The following is an 18,598-nucleotide window of genomic DNA, read 5'->3' on the forward strand; positions in this document are numbered from 1 at the left end:
TAGATTAAAGTAGAATGAGATTATCAGCAAGGAGCCTCCCATATCGTTCTATGAGGTAATTAGAACTTGTTAATGGAAGTCAGAATAGAAATATGTACTAAACCCAGAGGCATTTCAAGAACCAAAAAAAAATTTGTGTCAGATTTTATATTGGAGGATAAAATTAAAGATAATTTAAATAATTTAAAATAAAAACATTTAAGATCATCATTACAATTTCCATTCTGGGAAAAGAGCTGGAAAAATAATAGTTAAAAATCCTTTTATGCCTGACCAGGTGGTGAAGCAGTGGATAGGGTGTCAACCTGGGATGCTGAGGACCCAGGTTCAAAACCCCTGGGTCGCTGACTTGAGTGTGGGCTCATCCATGCTAGCTGGCTTAAGCTCAAAGGTCACTGGCTTGAGCAAGGGGTCACTGGTTCATCTGGAGCCCCCTGGTCAAGACACGTATGAGAAGGCAATCAATGAACAACTAAGGCGACACAACTATGAGTTGATGCTTCTCATCTCTCTCCCTTCCTGTCTGTTTCTCTCTCACATATACACATACACACAAAATTTTTTTATAATACAAATAATCAACTAATTTTTCAGCGTTATGAAGTTGAGTAAAGGATGTTTAGAGCCTCCTAAATTCTTATTTATAGAAACAGGAACTTTAAAAATTTTAGTAAGGAGGAATTTCTTTATATGTTCCTATAGCCTGGAGATTATCAGTCAGTTAGTTCTGTCAGTGACAATGAGATAAGCATTCATATTTGAGGGGCTTTTTCCTTCCTGGGAAGAGAATGTGACTAAAAATAACCTTTATGGCTCGTGGAGAATGAATCAGAAGTTTCACATGGACACTTCCAGCTTTTTTCCCTCTGATTCCAGAATTGTCCACAGGTTCTGGGTTCTCAGTCAAGTTCATTGTGGTCTCTGGTTCCTTGATCAAATTCATTGTGATCAACTGGATATTTCTGTCCTAAAATAGTTTTTGTTTTGTGCCCTGTGCCAAAAAGAGAAAACAAGTGGCAACACAGGATTTAATCTTGAGAACACATCTGACCATTTCTCCCTGTGACCCACAATTTAACAAACTGCAATAATCACTTGGTATGTGTCGGGCACTGTGGTGGACCAAGTGAATATAACTACAAATGATGTGCATTTCCAGGCCACAAAAGAGGTTTGGGGTTAGTAGCAAAGTGGCATTGGAAGGAACATAAATTGGAAACTGATAAAGTGACAGAAAATGATAGAGTTTGAGTGAGGCAGATTAAAGTGCTTGGCACTAGTAAATATTTATTATATTCCAATCCTCCCTCCTTACTTAGATTAGATACACAGTGTTCTTCATGTAAATGCCTGCACGTAATAGGCACTCTGTAAATGTTGAATGAAAGGATGAATGAATGAGGACAGATTAGACTAACCTAAGACAACCTGAAGTTCTTTTTCAAAGAAACAAAAATGTGCTTTGTCCCATATAGTTTGAAAGCCTAAAATAAGGATTTGAGAGGCATAAGAATCGACTTAAAAGATTGCTAAGACCCAGTTTATTATTCAGTCTCTAATAGTCTTCTCAAGGATGTGTTTTAAGAAATGGTGTTTGTTCTCAGTCACATCAATTTCACGGGTTTAGTACTATATCCAAAAAATCCTGCCTGCCCTTAATAACTGTTTAAGGAGTATAACCATATTAGCTGAACTGTTTTATGTTATTGTGACAACCATGGTGAAGTTAAAGGAAGAGAGCTGTGGGAGGGATGTGTTGTTCTGCACATGTATATACAGCAAGTCCTTGAATAATACGGTTGTTGTCTAAGGTCATTTCTTTATAATATTGATGAGATGTTTTAGGAATTTAACTGTTGTTTACCAGTGTTTTTCAACCCCTAGTCTATAAACCAGCACCATAATCTTCATACAACATTAGGGTGGTTAATTCTTCCACAACCTACACTGGTCCATGGACCAGTGGACCAGTGTTGAAAACCTAAATTAGCTTATGGTAAAATTGATTTGCTTATACATTATTTCTCTTAAAGTCACAGAATCTATTGATGATGTTAAATAATGATGTTAAATGAGAACTTATTGTATATGTATACATGTAGATCTCTAAATATTCATATATGCTTTGACTTAGGAACAGTGAACAATAAATGTGCAGTTGAATAAAGGGAATATTGTACATTCCCACACATAACTCAGTAATCTCACAGTAGACTACAAAAGTTTGGAAAACTCTGACCTTGATCACAATTGGGTACATTGCAACTTGTATTATTTTTCCTGCTGATGCCTCTGTTAGGATTCATCTAATCTTAGACTAAGTTTGAGACAAGTATCTTCAAGAAAAGTCTCTCTGTTGCAGTGATATTCAACTGGTGTGCTGCAAGAATTTTTAAAACATGGAATACCTGACTATTTAGTCAAGGTCTCAGACCTCTTTTCCCTTAGATTGTTAAATTTAAAAAATGACAACTGCCAACACAACAATATCTATCCAATGTGAATGAATCAAAATTATACTATTTTTTTGTCAGATTGGCAAAAAAAATATTTTGGTGTGCTGCAGAATTTAGTAATTAATTTACTTGTGTCAGGAGACAAAAAAGATTGAAAATTGCAGCTTTATTGGATGGTATAGGTTTGACAATGTCCTTACCCTGACTGAAAAAATAGAAAACCAGTGTAATTGACCTACTTGTAGTTCAGTTGTTCAGTTTTCATTTTGTCTGAAAATAGTCTGGCCCTTTTTTCTGGAAAGAATATATGCATATTTGGTGGGGATTTGGGAGTGAAGGAGGTGTCATCATATCACGTTACATCGATTGTGTGGTCTCTATATAGTGATCTTGAAGAGTGTGATTGTGAAGGAATTAAGTGGTTTTAAGAAAAATCATGAGATTCAGAGGGGAGGGGAGGGGAGGGGAGGGGAGGGGAGGAGGGGAGGGGAGGGGAGGGGAGGGGAGGGGAGGGGAGGGGAGGGGAGGGGGGGTAATGGCTGTAAGTGAAGAATCTGTGGATAGGGCTTCCAAGCAGGAACAGCACCGAAGCCCTGATAGACAGCTGTGAAATACCTTTAGGCAGGGGGTACTTGAACCTCAGGATCAAAGAGGAAATGGTTTTTCAACTTCCTACAGGGAAGTTCAATTTGAGATTATGGGGAAAGTAATATTAAACTCAAAAGAATCTGGACTGACTACCAAGGAGAGGTTTGCAGATTAGAGTGAGTGGATCAGGAGATGGGAGTTTCTGGAAGAGAACCTTAAAAGTACGGTTAATATGAAGAACTTGAGAAGGTAACATTTACCTGAAATTCAGTATGTATTTTGTATCTCTAAGATTCCCTCCCAGCTACAGCTGTGCATTATAATTCTGTGTGTGATTTACACAATGTGCCATGAGAGGGAGAATAGGTTACAGGGTTACTACGTAGGCATGTAAAGGAAATGTCTTTGATTCTCTAGAGATGGTCTGTGAAGCAACAGTCTTCCCTACGCATAGGTGAAGTTGCAGAAAGTTACCCAAGGCAGTATTGGTACAATCCAATAAGTATAGTCTGCTTTAACCTACCCTCCTGCTCTTACTTCTGAATGTGTGCATGTCCACACACACACGTTATGGCAGCTAGAGAATATTTCTTAAAAGTTAATTGCATTACTTTGAGATTCTTACTAAAAATTTCATATGTGGACTCTGGCTTTTAATCTCTCATTTCCTGGTTTGATTAGTTTCAATTATTAGGACCTAGAGAAACTTGTAAGTTTCACTTTCTATTTTTTATCTAAAATATACTTTCACATTCGGTATTGTTAGAGTTCTTATTTATTTCCTGATGTAAATGCCTATCTCTGCCATGTGTATCATAATGGAAGCTTTAAAATATGAAAGAAAATAGTAGTCTTTTCTACATTCCAAAGCATACAATTTGAAAGAAATATTAAACAGTTGATTGACTTATTTTAACTTTAAAAAAAGTCAGGAGCCCTCTTATAAATTAGTTATGCTTAGAAATACTTAGGTTTGCTGTAGCTTGTTCTAATGGTACACTTTTATCTTCTTTACAGTATTATAAATAAATAAAACCTTTCTCTTCTTTTTTAGAAAACTGGTGACTTATTTGCTATCAAAGTATTTAATAATATAAGCTTCCTTCGTCCAGTAGATGTTCAAATGAGAGAATTTGAAGTGTTAAAAAAACTGAATCACAAAAATATTGTCAAATTATTTGCTATTGAAGAGGAGGTAAGTAGTCAAGTTTTAGGTTAATCTTGTGTTTATTGTAGTTCATTGTAGTTATTATAATTTAGGAGAAATAAGCTAACAATGTTTTATAAACATGGGATTTAAAAATGATGAAAATTAGAGCTTATACAATTAAATATTCTCAAAGATTCTTGATTAGCTATAATAATGGAAATAAAGTATATCAAAAGTAAAAGTATAGACTATGGTTACTGGTATTGTTCCAAAAAAAAAAAAGAAAAAGAAACTAAGTTAAATTGACATAATTCTGAAAGAAGCAAGGAGAAAGTCAAACAATAGAAAGGCTCTTTGTAAAAGGATAAAAATCTTAGGAATACAGGGATTAATATATAAAGTCCATTTATAAAAGGCAGAATTGATTTTATGGGGAAACTTTGCAAATAAGGCTGTTATTAGGATAATTATCTAAAAATAATGGAAATAAAACTAATCCCTTTAGACATGGGTAATCAATAAAATCACACCTTTTGAAAAACAATTTGGGGGTATATGCTTTTTATAAGTCATTTAATTTTAATTACCTCTTAAAAATAATTAGTAATATAAAATATAGTTTTATACACAAAGATATTGATTGCTGTTCATAATAAAAAAAAAATGGTTAGGCCCTGGCCGGTTGGCTCAGTGGTAGAGCGTCGGCCTGGCGTGCAGGAGTCCCGGGTTCGATTCCGGGCCAGGGCACACAGGAGAAGCACCCATCTGCTTCTCCACCCCTCCCCCTCTCCTTCCTCTCTGTCTCTCTCTTCCCCTCCCGCAGCCGAGGCACCATTGGAGCAAAAGATGGCCTAGGCGCTGGGGATGGCTCCTTGGCCTCTGCCCCAGGTGCTAGAGTGGCTCTGGTCGGGACAGAGCGAGGCCCCGATGGGCGGAGCATCGCCTCCTGGTAGGCATGCCGGGTGGATCCCGGTCGGGCGCATGCAGGAGTCTGTCTGACTGCCTCCCCGTTTCCAGCTTCAGAAAAATACAAAAAAAAAAAAAAAAAAATGGTTAAATAGGTTAGAATGTGTGGTGGATTGTTACCAGGAGTTAGCTACATTCAATGTTAAGAACATAGCCCTCCAGACTGGGAAGTCTGTTCAAGACTTCTGAAACCAGCTGCAGAGGGGTTTGGTAAACTGCAGTCAGTGAGAACAGTGCCCACACAGACAGGAGCTGGAAGTTCGGAGTTCCCAGGACTACTTTCACTTCAGACCAGCTGGCTACAAATTCAGGGCTTCCCATGGCTGTCCTCAGATTTGATTATTGCTACTGTTGAATGACTCACAGAACCCAATAAAGCACTATACTTACAATTAAAGTTTTAGAGTAGCAAAAAAACCCAACAACCCCCAAAAAACAAAATACAAATTAGAACTAGCCAAAGTGAGACCCATAGGGTAGAATATGGGAGGGCTTCAAACATGAATCTTCCTTGTCCTCAGGAACACATTACCCCTCTTGGAATTGTCAGAATACACAGACTATGCCAACCTTGGAAGCTCACCTAAGCCTTTATGTCCAGAATTTCTCCTGAGTCTCTACCACATTGTGCCTGCATAGTTGACCTTTACTCTCTAGCCCTTCTCAGTGGCTCATTTTTAGTCTTGATTCCTCTGGAAGTTAGAACAGATATGCGTGACCTAAAACCCCCACTGTAAATCGCATTGTTAGACTATCATGTGGCCGAAACCCCCACACACAAACAAACACAACTTGTAGCAAACAGGACATTCCAGAGGCCTAGTGAACTAATTCTTCACTGCAAAATAGTTAAGCAGTAATGAAATAAAAGATATTTAACAAAATTTTAATCATCTGGGAACATGCTTATATAGATATTGTTATGTTAGAAAATCAGGACTAGAATACATATACAGTATTATCTTGATATATACAGTATGATATACAAATAGTGTTAGGTATCTGCATTGTGACATACATAGATAAAAGACAGAAAGAAAATGCACAAAATATTACATAATTATCTCTGGGTGATGGAATTACGGGTATTTCCCAAATTTTCAACAATCAGCAATCAGCAAACATTATTTTATTATTTAAAAACAATTTTTAAAAAAATATTATTTCTGTCTTAAGACAGAACATTTTGATGGTTGCCATATGAGAGGAGGGTTGGGGGGGATGGGTAAAGAAGGTGAAGGGATTAAGAAGTACAAGTTGGTAGTTACAGAATAGTCATGAGGATGTAAAGTACAGCATAGAGAATATAGTCAATAGTATTGTAACAGCTATGTATGGTGTCAGATACTAGGTTTAGCGGGATGGTTACTTTGTAAATTATATAAATGTCTAATCACAGTTGTACAACTGAAACTAATACAACATGTCAACTATAATTGAAAAATAAGATATTTTAAAAATAAATACATAAATAAAGTTATATCTCATAACTTCAGTAGTAGAGAAATTTAAAATATTTTATAAAACTGTTGGAGATATGTAGAAAAAATTATAAAAGGAAGAAAGGATTAAAATTTGAAGATGAAAACTAGATTTTAAGACTCATTTTCACATTTTTAAGTTTCTGAAATACAGTATATCTTATAATCCATGTATCTGTGACTAGGTAATTTTTTTCCCTGTAAAGCTGCTACTAAATTGATTTATAATCAGTGATACATTAAAATCAAGGTTTAAAGCAAATCAGCAGCTCAGATGTGAATGAGCAGGCTAGAACTTTGCTGCAAGAGGGACCACTGTGCTCTTCTGCCACCTGTGTGTTCTTAAGGCTAGAATCTCACTCCTTGAAGTAAAAGTAGTCTTCATGAGAAAAATTTCAAGTGTTTTTAAGAGATTTGTTAGAAGAGCTAATGTCCTTACTGTACAACTATATATTAGAAATTAAAGATAATTATTAAAGAACTATCCTAACATTGTAGCAATGATTTTCTAATTCAGATTTAGCCAGCTTTCACTGTGGCTTGATTGTCTTCAAAAGCAATCTAATTTTAGTAGGAATTTAGAAGATGTTAATTCTAATATGTGTACAGTCAATAAATACTTAACAAATACCAGGTAGAGCAATTCATAGTGCCTTTATCATTATAGCAAATCCCACATTTGAATGAAACCACATAAGTACTGTCATATAATAAAAACATATTTTTATATTGAGTCCCAATCAGTGATTTATTTTTTCCAGACAACAACAAGGCATAAAGTACTTATTATGGAATTTTGTCCATGCGGGAGTTTATACACTGTTTTAGAAGAGCCATCTAATGCCTATGGACTGCCAGAGTCTGAATTTTTAATTGTTTTGCGAGATGTGGGTATGTTTGTTTATTTATATGATTTTATGCATATTTGTATATATAATTTAATCACATTTAAAAAAATAAATTTTCACATTCAAAAACAAAAATCTGTATGCCATGCTTTCTTAGATATGACACCAAAAGCACAATACAAAAAGAAAAAAGATAAATTAGACTTCATCAATATTAAAAACTTTCATGTTTCAAGTAAATGAAAAGACAGTCCATAGAATGAGAGAAAATATTTGTAAATCATATATCTGATAAGGATTTTTATCCTGACAACTCAATAAAAACTTCAATAATCCAATTTAAAAATGAGCAAAGGATTTGATAGACATTTTTCCAAAGGTGATATACAAAGGCAAACAAGCACATAAAATGATGCTCACGATCATTAGTCATTAGGAAAATGAAAAAGCCACGAAGTTGCCACTTTGTATCCACTAAGATGGGTAAAATAAAAAAGACAACGTAGTACAAGCACTAGTAAGGATGTGGAAAATTGGGACCCTCCCATACAGCAGGTGGGATTGTAAAATGGTATAGCCACTTGGGGAAACAATCCAGTAGTTCCTCAAAATGTTGAACATAGAATTACCATATTACTTAAAAATCCCATTGCTAGGTATTTACCTAAAAGAACTAAAAACATATCCACACAAAAACTTTTATACCAGTATTCATAATAGCCAAAAAATTGGAAACTGCCCAAGTGTCCTCCAACTGATGAATAAACAAAATATGGTTTATATGCAGAAGTGATACATGCTGTAATATGATACACCTTGAAAAATTATGCTAAGTGAAAGAAGCCAGACACAGAAGTCCACAATATTTATGATTTGATTGATGTGAAGTGTTCAAAATAGGCAAATCCATAGAGACAGAAAGTGCATTAGTGGTTGCGAGGGATTTGAGAGGAGGGCAGAGTTGAGTGATGGCTAATGGTTTTGGGATTTTTTTTTGGCATAATGAAAATGTTCTGAAATTAGTGGTGATGGTTGTATACTCTGTGACTGACTATTAAAAACCATTCTTTGAAAGGATAAATTTTTATATGTGAATTTTATCTCAATAAAGCTGTTAATAAAAATATATAACAACCAAAAAGAATAAGGTCTTGGAAAGAATTGAATCAATATTTGAGGAGTGGAAAAAGCCCAGTTTTAAAGAAAGTATAAGATTACTGGGAATTTTTTACCTTGACACTGAAAGTAGTGTGGAGACCATTTAGGTGAGGATAAAATAAGAGAGAAACAATTAATATATGCTACAGCCAGTTTAATCAAATAGAAATTATAGATCATTGATGACCTTCTTAAGTATACTGGTAGCCTTCAGTTTTCATAATTAAGTGTTGATACCCCTAAACTTATTTTCATGTGTTATATTTGGATATTCATCTATTAACTGTCAAATATTTCAAACTCAGTGACACTGCTTGTCAGGCAAAACAGCTTAATTTCAGCAATGTGGCCACCTTTACCCTTAAAAAAAAAAAGGAAAATGGTCTTTTTAGCAAAGCATGTTAGAAATATATTTTTATGGATACAAGTGTGACACTTGATAACTCTTTCTATTACTTTTTTACTATTTTATGTAGTAAATCCAGTTTACTTTTTATGGAACTTTTTCCCCAGGGTAAAGAATTGGGAAACTGTAGTCAAAGTTTGTTGTCTTTCTTGGGAATCTTTATTCTTTCTGTCTTGTTCTGTTTTTACTTTTTAAAACATTAAATAAGTTTCAGGTGTACAATTCTGTATTACATCATCTGCATATTGCTTGTATGCTCACCACCCAGTTTAGTCTTTCATCACTATATATTTGACCCTCTTTACCCTTTCATCCTCCCCTTGCCTCCCTTCCTTTTTGGCAACCACCCACCCTTCTGTTGTCTGTGACTATGAGTTTGTTTTGCTTGTTCATTGCTTTCTGTTTTATATCGCACATGAGTGAAATCATATGGTTCTTATCCTTTTCAGACTTATTTCACTTATCATGGTACTCTCAAGATCCATCCATGTTGTCTCAAATGGCAATATTTCATCATTTTTTATGACTGAGTAATATATGTATCACTGCTTTATTCAGTCAGCCATCAAAGGACACTTAGGTTATTTCCATGACTTGACTATGTGGAATAACATCTCAGTGAACATCAGGGTACATATATCTTTGAATAAGTGTTTTCAAATTTGGGGGATAGATACCTAGAAAAGGGATTGCTGGGTCATATGATAACTCTTCTTAAATTTTTGAGGAACCTTATATTATTTTCCGTAGTGGCTATATTAATTTACATCCCCACTAGCAGTGTGTGAGGGTTCCCTTTTTTCCACATTCTTTCTAACACTGGTTATTTCTTGTGTTATTTACTGATAATAGCCATTCTCACAGGTGTGAGGTGGCATCTCATTGTCGTTTTGATTTGTATTTCCCTTACAGCTAGTAAAGTTGTATATTTTTTCATACATCTGTTGGCCATCTGTATGTTTTCTTGGGAAAAATGTCTGTTCAGGTCCTCTGCCCATTTTTAATAGATTTCTTTTTGTCAAGTTGTATGAGTTCTTTGTATATTTTTAATTTTAGCCCCTCTATTGGAAGGTCATTGTCAAATAACTTCTCCCATTCTGATGGTTGGCTTTTTGTTTTGTTGGTGGTTTCTTTTGCTGTGCGGGGAATCTTTATTCTTAAGTTTAGGCAGATTGCCCACATGTATATAACCAAAAGTAATTCAGGAAGTCATATGCTTAAGACCATTTTTCCCCCCATTTTCCTGATGGTTACTTAAGGGAAATTGGATTATTCCTTAAATCAAATTGATCCTCATTATTCTAAAGCTTTTTATGACTCGAACACAAGATACAAAATATTAATACCATGTATTCTTTCATTAAAATGACTTGGGGTTAACTTATGGAAAAATTTTATATTTAGTGAATGAGTTATATCGATGAATTTGACATGCGCAGATAAACACATAGACACCTACATTATTATTTCCTTTATTTATATTTATTGTTGTAGTGGGTGGAATGAATCATCTCCGAGAGAATGGCATAGTGCACCGTGATATCAAGCCAGGAAATATCATGCGCGTTATAGGGGAAGATGGACAGTCTGTGTACAAACTCACAGATTTTGGTGCAGCTAGAGAATTAGAAGATGATGAGCAGTTTGTTTCTTTGTATGGCACAGAAGAATATCTGGTAAGTCATGCATTACTAATGTGATTTAAAGAAACTGGATAGGATGTGAGGGTGATCTGGCTGTGACATCTGTCACCCCATTGATTGCCAAGGCTGATTTGGCAGATCTGGCTGGCTAGGTGGGTGTCCCCTGCCTCCCTCACTGCTCCATGTGCATCCCTTCCAAAGCTGTGTGCTCAATCATAGAGGACAACCTTGCCCGATAGAGGAAAGGACCGTTCTTTGGTCAAGGGTATCCGAGTAGCTGTGCTCCCCTGCTAGAACCTCCAAACAAGCTCTCAAGAATCTGGATATATTGTAACTATGGGTAATTGGTCAACCAATTAACTATACAAATGAAGTTTTATAACAAAGATTAAATTTTCTATTCTAATGAATATGGTGTGAAATGAGGGAATTAAATATTTGTTTCTAAGGGTACTGTCATTTTCTGTCAAAAATTTTTGTAAGTTTTATAATTCTTAAATTCTTTAATTTTACCAGTACTATGGATCTGTAGTAAAAGCAACATCACTCTGCTCACTCCAGAAGCATGTAGGTGGTAAAGTCTCCCTTTTTCATATTCCTTGTAGAGCAAAATTCATTATACTTCTGAAGCAAGAGAATCTATTCAGGAACACTAGTTATTGAAAGAGAAGAACATTGTTAGAAACACACACAAAAAATGAAATGGCTTTGGACCAATCTGACTTGAAATTCTAGAAAGCTAAAAAAGCTCTGATTGAAATGGTTCATGTAGGTGTCTTTGTGTGGAGTTAGTAAACATTCAGACATGTAAAAAAATATTCTGGCCTGACCTGCGGTGACACAGTGAATAGAGCATTGACCGTGAATGCTGAGGTTCAAAACCCCAGGCTTCGCTAATCAAGGCATATATGAGAAGCAACTATAGTACGTAATTGCTTCTCACTCCTCTCAACTCCTCTCTCCCTTTCTCCATCTCTCCCTTTCTCTTTCTCCTTTTCTTTCTCTCTCCCGCTCCCTCCTCTCACCCTCTTGTTCCCTCTCTCCCTCTCCTCTCCTCCTTTCTCTAAAATCAGTAAATTAAAAAAAAAAATTTTTTTCTTAAGTGAGAAGCAGGGAGACAGAGAGACTCCCTCATGTGTTCCAACCAGGATCCACATTGTCAAGCCCCATGTGGGGCGATGCTCTACCTATCTGATCCTGTTCTGGCCTGACCTGTGGTGACACAGTGAATAGAGCCTGTTGCTCAGCACCCAAGCTATTCTAGCACCTGAGGCAAGGCCGTGGAGCCATCCTCAGCACCCAGGGTCAACTTGCTCCAATGGAGCCATGGCTGGGGGGAGGAGAAGAGAGAAATAGAGAGAAAAGAGAGGGTTGAGAGGTGGAGAAGCAGATGATCACTTCTCCTGTGTGCCCTAACTGGGAATCAAACCCGAGACATCCACACACCAGGCCAACACTCTACCACTGAGAGAACCAGCCAGGGCTAAAATTTTTTTTTAAAAAGAAAATATTCTGTTTTTGTTTTTTTGGGGTTTTATATTCTTTTTTTTTTTAATTCATTTTTTAGAGAGGAGAGGGAGAGACAGAGAGAGAGAGAGAGGAGAGTCAGAGAGAGAAGAGAGAAGGGGGGGAGGAGCTGGAAGCATCAACTCCCATATGTGCCTTGACCAGGCAAGCCCAGGGTTTTGAACCGGCGACCTCAGCATTTCCAGGTTTTTATATTCTTGTCCCTGGCTGCTGGTTCAGTGGATAGAGTATTGGCCCTGCATATGGACATCTCAGGTTCAATTCCTAGTCAGGGCACACAGGAGAAGTGACCAACTGCTTTTCTCCCCCTCCTTCTCCCCATTCTCTTCCTCTGCCCCTCCTGCAGCCAGTGGTTCAGTTGGTTCAAATGTGGCCCCGAGCACTGAGGAAAGTTCAGTTGGTCTGAGTGCATCAGGCTTAGGCACTAAAAATAGCTCGATACTTGAGCATCGATCCCAGATGGGTTTGCCAGGTAAATCTCAGTCAGGGTGCATGTGGGAGTCTGCCTCACTATCTCCCCTCCTCTAAAATAAAAAATAAAAAAAATAAAAAAAGATTTTTTTAAAGTACATTTAACACATACTTAGGAAGTTTATTATATATAGTTACCACTAATTGTCATGGCTCTGAGTTTTGTCTTAAAAGTGACTTTTTTCCAGTTGGATTCTGCTGTTGTAATTTTATAACAAGAATAAAGTCTAGCTGATCCTGTAGCTTTATTCAGATGAGTCTAAATCTGATATGAATTTGGTGTCATAAATCATTCTATCAGTATATAACACCAAATTAATCTGTAGGTATACTTTAATCATCTTTTAATAAGAGCACTTAAAATGGATTTACAATTATCCAGCAAATATTTATGGAGTGCCTACTGTATATCAGACCCTGTGCTAGGCACTGGAACTTCAGTGGTAAACCAGATGCACGTGATTTCTGCTCCATGGAACCCACATTCTAGTGGGGAAAATAGAAAGTTATTAAGTACATAACCAAGTAAATAAGAAATTCACATCATTGAAGTGTTGAGAACTCAAAGGATAATGAGATAAACAGTAATTAGCAGGATAAAGATAACTAGGGAAAACCTCCTTTCAATCCTAAATGAAGTGACACTTAAATGGTAAAAAAATAAGCCAAACATTTGAAGGAAGAGCATTATAACCAGAGGAAACAGCACTTGCAAAGGTTTTGAAACAAGAATGACCCTGGATGTTTGAGAAACAGAAAGGATATCAACTTGACTGGAATATATGAGTTAAGGGACAGGTGCTAGGAGTTGGAATTGGAGAAATAAGCAGAGGCCAGCACGATCATACAAGCTAGTAATTTCAACACTATCTAGTTACCCTCTTTTTACAATAAATAATTAATTTTAAATTAAGTGAGAGCAGGGGAGGCAGGGAGACAGACTCCCACATGCACCCTGACCGGGATCCACTTGGCAAGCCCCTTATGGGGCTTTGCTCTGCCCATCTGGGACATTGTTCTGTTGACTGGCAACTGAGCTGTTTTTAGTACCTGAGGCAGAGGCCACAAAGCCATCCTTGGTGCCTGGGGTCAACTTACCCTAGCCAACTGAGCCATGGCTGTGAGAAGTGGGAGGAGTGAAAGGGAGAAAGAAGGGGGAGGGATAGAGAAGCAGATGGTCACTTTTCCTGTGTGCCCTGATCAGCAGTTGAACCCAGGACATCTACATGCTAGGCCGACACTCCACCACTGAGCCGACAGGCCAGAGCCAATAAATAATTTTCAATGTTCTCTTTAGTATCTTGAAATGAAATTGTTAGATATAATCAGTGTGAATACATAGTTAAAATAATAGCATAATACCTTAAAATATAAAGGAAATTATTTATAGTAAAATCATACATATTTAATATGCAAAAATTTAGGAACCACTTTAGTGGCAAATAAATTATCAGAAGTTTGCACCTATGTATAATATCACTTCCAATGCAACTTTGAGTCACACATCGCAAGTGGTGGTAGTATCATTGATATTTTACAAAGTAGTGAATGATGATTGGTAGCTTCTAACTAAATAAAGTAGATTTACATATAGCCGCATTCTTGTAGGTGCAAAGCACTTTATGTACATATAAAATGCAGATGCAGTTAGATCGTTATAAACAGACTTCTCATCTATACAAGTATCTGGCACGATATTCAAAAGTCATGCAGCAGGTGAGAAGCTTATTTTTCAGAATTGTTCCACATTTGGCAAGCTCTCTGATCTCTGGTCTCTGCCCACTAAATACCAGTACCCCTTTCTAGTTACTGTGATGACCAAAACTGGTCCCATACCAGCCTTCATGTGGTTGATCCCCCAGTACCAACTATTAATCTTTCTGTGTCTCCTAGGACCACAATTTAGCTTTTGCCTCTACTAGACTTAAAATGGAAAGAACAAAACATTAAATATATTAACTGCAAATCCATGCTATACTCTAGACTGAAATTTTACTTTAATTTTTTTCCTATTTGAGATTATGCACAGTTTTGTTTCACATGCAGTACACCAGAAGTTACTTAAAAAAACACAAAAAACAGCCTGAAGCTATGCAATTTAGAAATAGTTCCATATTTAAATAAAAACATTTCTCCTTTTGGAATTCCTGTACCAGACATCAAATCTTCTCTCCAATGTGTATTAACACCCAAAGGAAATGCCAAAAATTTATCTTCCATTGTTTTTAATATGACGGAGATCTTAATTATATAATCCAGGAACTTTGCAGTAGTTTATCCTTATGCTCCTTTTCTGAACACAGAAGCCCAGACCCAGGATTATCAAGCCCTGGACAATCACATTCAGAAAGAGAGCCAGTTGGAACACATATGTCAACCCAGCATGTGTCAGCCACTGTCATTCACTCCCTGAGGATATTTTCCAACTATACCAATTTTTTGCACCTATTGAAGAGGTGCCCCCTTCTTTATCTTCTAGAATCTCTGTATCTCCTATTCTCAGGTGTGACTCCATGTCCCGAGAGATATCAGGTATGCTTAGGTATTCTTGGCCTAGTCACAGCATTATTTATACATCAAGTACCCACTGCCAGGTCAGAGATCTGGCTAACACTTCTTTGGGAAATAGTTAACGTGATATATGCCACAGAACCAGAAAAACCACTCAGATCCCATATATCTGGTAGGCATATGTTTGGACATTCACTTCAAACTCCTCATGCCTAGCATCTCTTCTGATTTCTTATTAAAATGTATTTCCCGCCTGACCAGGAAGTGGTGCAGTCAATGGAGCACTGGCCTGGGATGCTGAGGACCCAGGTTCAAAACCCTGAGATCTCCGGCTTGAGTGAAGGCTCATCCAGCTTGAGCACAGGGTCGCCAGCTTGAGTGTGGGATCATAGACATGACCCCATAGTTGCTGGCTTAAGCCCAAAGGTCACTGGCTGAGCAAAGGGTCACTGGTTTGGCTAGAGCCCCCCAGTCAAAGCACATATAGGAGGGCAGTCGATGAACAGCTGAGGTATCAACTATAAGCTGATACTTCTCATCTCTCTCCCTTCCAGTCTGTCTGTCCCTCTCTGTACCCCCCCCCCACACTTTAAAAAAAATGTATTTCCCAAAAATATCCACCCCCCAAAAAAACCAATTCAGGGACTGTGACACTTTGGAAGTCAGATTTATAGACTGCATCATCTTTTAGAAGCACCCTTCCAGCAGTGTTACCTGCATAGATTCCCAGTCTCTTGGAACACAGCAAAATATTACAAAGTCATAAGGCATTGGTTTGGTTTGGGATCATCAGGTGATGACTTTATTTTGGTCTAGAGTACACTTTTGTAGGCAAATCGCAGGAGGCTAAGCATGTATGATCCCTGGTTCTTTGCAGAGCTAAATATTCATCAGAATCTCTGTCTAGATCTGTGAGCTCCTAAGCATCTTCTGTCAGACCCATTTGTTCTCCTTGCTCATATAGTGTCTCCGGTGCTGAAGGACATGAACATGTGTTTAAAAGTTAGACCAGCTACTTATTTGGGTCACTGGATCCCCAGAGAATCCAGTCAGACCAAGTCCTCTGAATTAATTCTAGAAAATTTAATTTTCATCTTAGATCACATATGACTTATTCTGGTGGATTGCATGTGAGGGATGAAGGAAAGGAATCAAGGCTGCTTAATAGGTTAGGTATGATGTATGAGCAACTGAGTAGATGATGGTACTACTAACATAGAGGATAAAGATTAGAAGGAAACAGCCTGACCAGGCGGTGGCGCAGTGAATGGAGCGTCGGACTGGGATGCGGAGGACCCAGGTTCGAGACCTCGAGGTCGCCAGCTTGAGTGCGGGCTCATCTGGCTTGAGCAAAATAAAAGCTCACCAGCTTGGACCCAAGGTGGCTGGCTCCAGCAAGGGGTTTCTCAGTCTGCTGAAGGCCCGTGGTCAAGGCACATATGGGAAAGCAATCAATGAACAACTGGGGTGTCACAACGAAAAACTGATGATTGATGCTTCTCATCTCTCTCCGTTCCTGTCTGTCTGTCCCTATCTATCCCACTCTCTGTCTCTGTAAAAAATAAAAAAAATAAACTTTAAAAGATTAGAAGGAAACAGATTTGAACGAAAAGACCAAATCTATATGTTAGGCTTGAGCTACCTTTTAGATATTCAAGGAAACAGTGGGATATATGAATCCAGAGTTCAGGACAGGAAATAATTTGGGGAGTTATAAAATATAGACCAGGGGTCCCCAAACTTTTTACACAGGGGGCCAGTTCACTGTCCCTCAGACCGTTGGAGGGCCGGACTATAAAAAAAAACTATAAAAAAATCCCTATGCACACTGCACATATCTTATTTTAAAGTAAAAAAACAAAATGGTAACAAATACAATATTTAAAATAAAGAACAAGTAAATTTAAATCAACAAACTGACCAGTATTTCAATGGGAACTATGGGCCTGCTTTTGGCTAATGAGATGGTCAATATGCTCCTCTCACTGACCACCAATGAAAGAGGTGCCCCTTCCGGAAGGGCAGCGGGGGCCGGATGAATGGCCTCGGGGCCACATGCGGCCTGCGGGCTGTAGTTTGAGGACCCCTGATATAGACAGTGGTTGGATTCAGCTGGTTCGCACTGGTTTGACAACTGATACCAATACCTAATTATTTGTTGAGTTTGGTGAACTGGTTGTTAAAATGGCACTTGTAGTCAGGGTTCTCTTTAAGGTTGGTGCCTAAGCAGCCACCCAATGTGGAAATCACAAATTTACATTCCATACTCTTTTTTAACATTCATTTATACAATAAACAGCATATTCTAAGCACCTTTAGTCATGTTTATTCCATCCATAGGTGAGAAAAATTGCAAGTAAGAACACCAATCAAGTAGCAATATGGAAATATCTTAAATAACAATTTTTTTGGTCACGTATTATTTAATATTTTTTTATTCGTATTTTAAAACTTTCGGCCCTGGCGATTTGGCTCAGCAGTACAGCGTCAGCCCAGCATGTGGAAGTCCCAGGTTTGATTCCCAGTCAGGGCACACAGGAGAAGCGCCCATCTGCTTCTTCCCCCTTCCCCCTCTCCTTCCTCTCTATCTCTCTCTTCCCCTCCTGCAGCCAAGGCTCCATTGGAGCAGAGTTGGCCTGGGCACTGAGGACGGCTCCATGGCCTCTGCCTCAGGAACTAGAGTGGCTCCTGCTGCAGTGGACCAATGCCCCAGATGGACAAAGCATTGCCCCCTGGTGGGTATGCGGGTAGATCCTGGTTGGGCGCATGCAGGAGTCTGTCTGACTGCCTCCTCGCTTCTACCTTTGGAAAAATACAAACAGAAATAAATTTTAAACTTTCTAATTTTGTGTAGCTCTTCTATTGTTCTTATTTAAGTATTAAACGTGAGTCCTGCCTGTGGAGGAGAGGTAGAAACAGCAGTGACTGCTGCAGCAGGCCAGTGCCGCCAACACCAATACCCAAACGCCTGAGGCAGCTGCAGAAGGGGTGGTGGGCCTGCAGACAGACCACACCTAGGGAACACAGAGGCCACACCCATTGGACTCCTGTGGCCACACCCTTCTTCTACACAGACAGAATGGGAAGGCAGAGAAGTGCAACACAAATGAATCAAGAGAAATTCCCAGAAAAGGACTTGAATGAGTCAGATATAAACAAATTACCAGATGCAGAGTTTAAAATGATTGTTAGGATGCTCAAAGATCTTAGAACAGCAATAGATGAACATAGCGGGCACCTAAATAAAGACATAGCAAATATAAAAAAGGACATTGAAATAAAAAAACAGAACAAGTCAAAAATGACAAATACAGTATCAGAAATGAAGACCACAATGGAAGGAATTAAAAGAAGGGTGGATGAAGCTGAGGATTGAATCAGCGAGTTAGAGGA

General features: G+C 37.9%; 1 protein-coding gene and 1 long non-coding RNA gene across 7 annotated transcripts in view; one reads left to right on the forward strand and one right to left on the reverse strand.

Annotated features, from left to right (window-relative positions):
• The window catches only part of LOC136324837 (uncharacterized), a 457,224-nt gene that overhangs the window by 7,506 nt on the left and 431,120 nt on the right, over positions 1–18,598 (reverse strand). The window lies entirely within an intron of this gene.
• TBK1 (TANK binding kinase 1) overlaps positions 1–18,598 on the forward strand; it is a 54,150-nt gene that overhangs the window by 3,262 nt on the left and 32,290 nt on the right. For 5 of the 6 annotated variants that reach the window (XR_010729147.1, XM_066258246.1, XM_066258250.1 and 2 more), the window contains exons 3-5: positions 4,099–4,239; positions 7,403–7,532; positions 10,548–10,729. Coding sequence is in view for 5 of the 6 variants with exons in the window: in XM_066258246.1 (XP_066114343.1) it covers positions 4,099–4,239; positions 7,403–7,532; positions 10,548–10,729 (453 nt within the window). In the remaining variant the exon portion in view is untranslated. Of the gene's footprint in view, positions 1–4,098; positions 4,240–7,402; positions 7,533–10,547; positions 10,730–18,598 lie in introns of those variants that run through there. The other variant, XM_066258251.1, reaches the window with a different exon arrangement.

The sequence above is a fragment of the Saccopteryx bilineata genome, chromosome 2 (genome assembly GCF_036850765.1).
Source record: "Saccopteryx bilineata isolate mSacBil1 chromosome 2, mSacBil1_pri_phased_curated, whole genome shotgun sequence".
NCBI lineage: Eukaryota > Metazoa > Chordata > Mammalia > Chiroptera > Emballonuridae > Saccopteryx > Saccopteryx bilineata.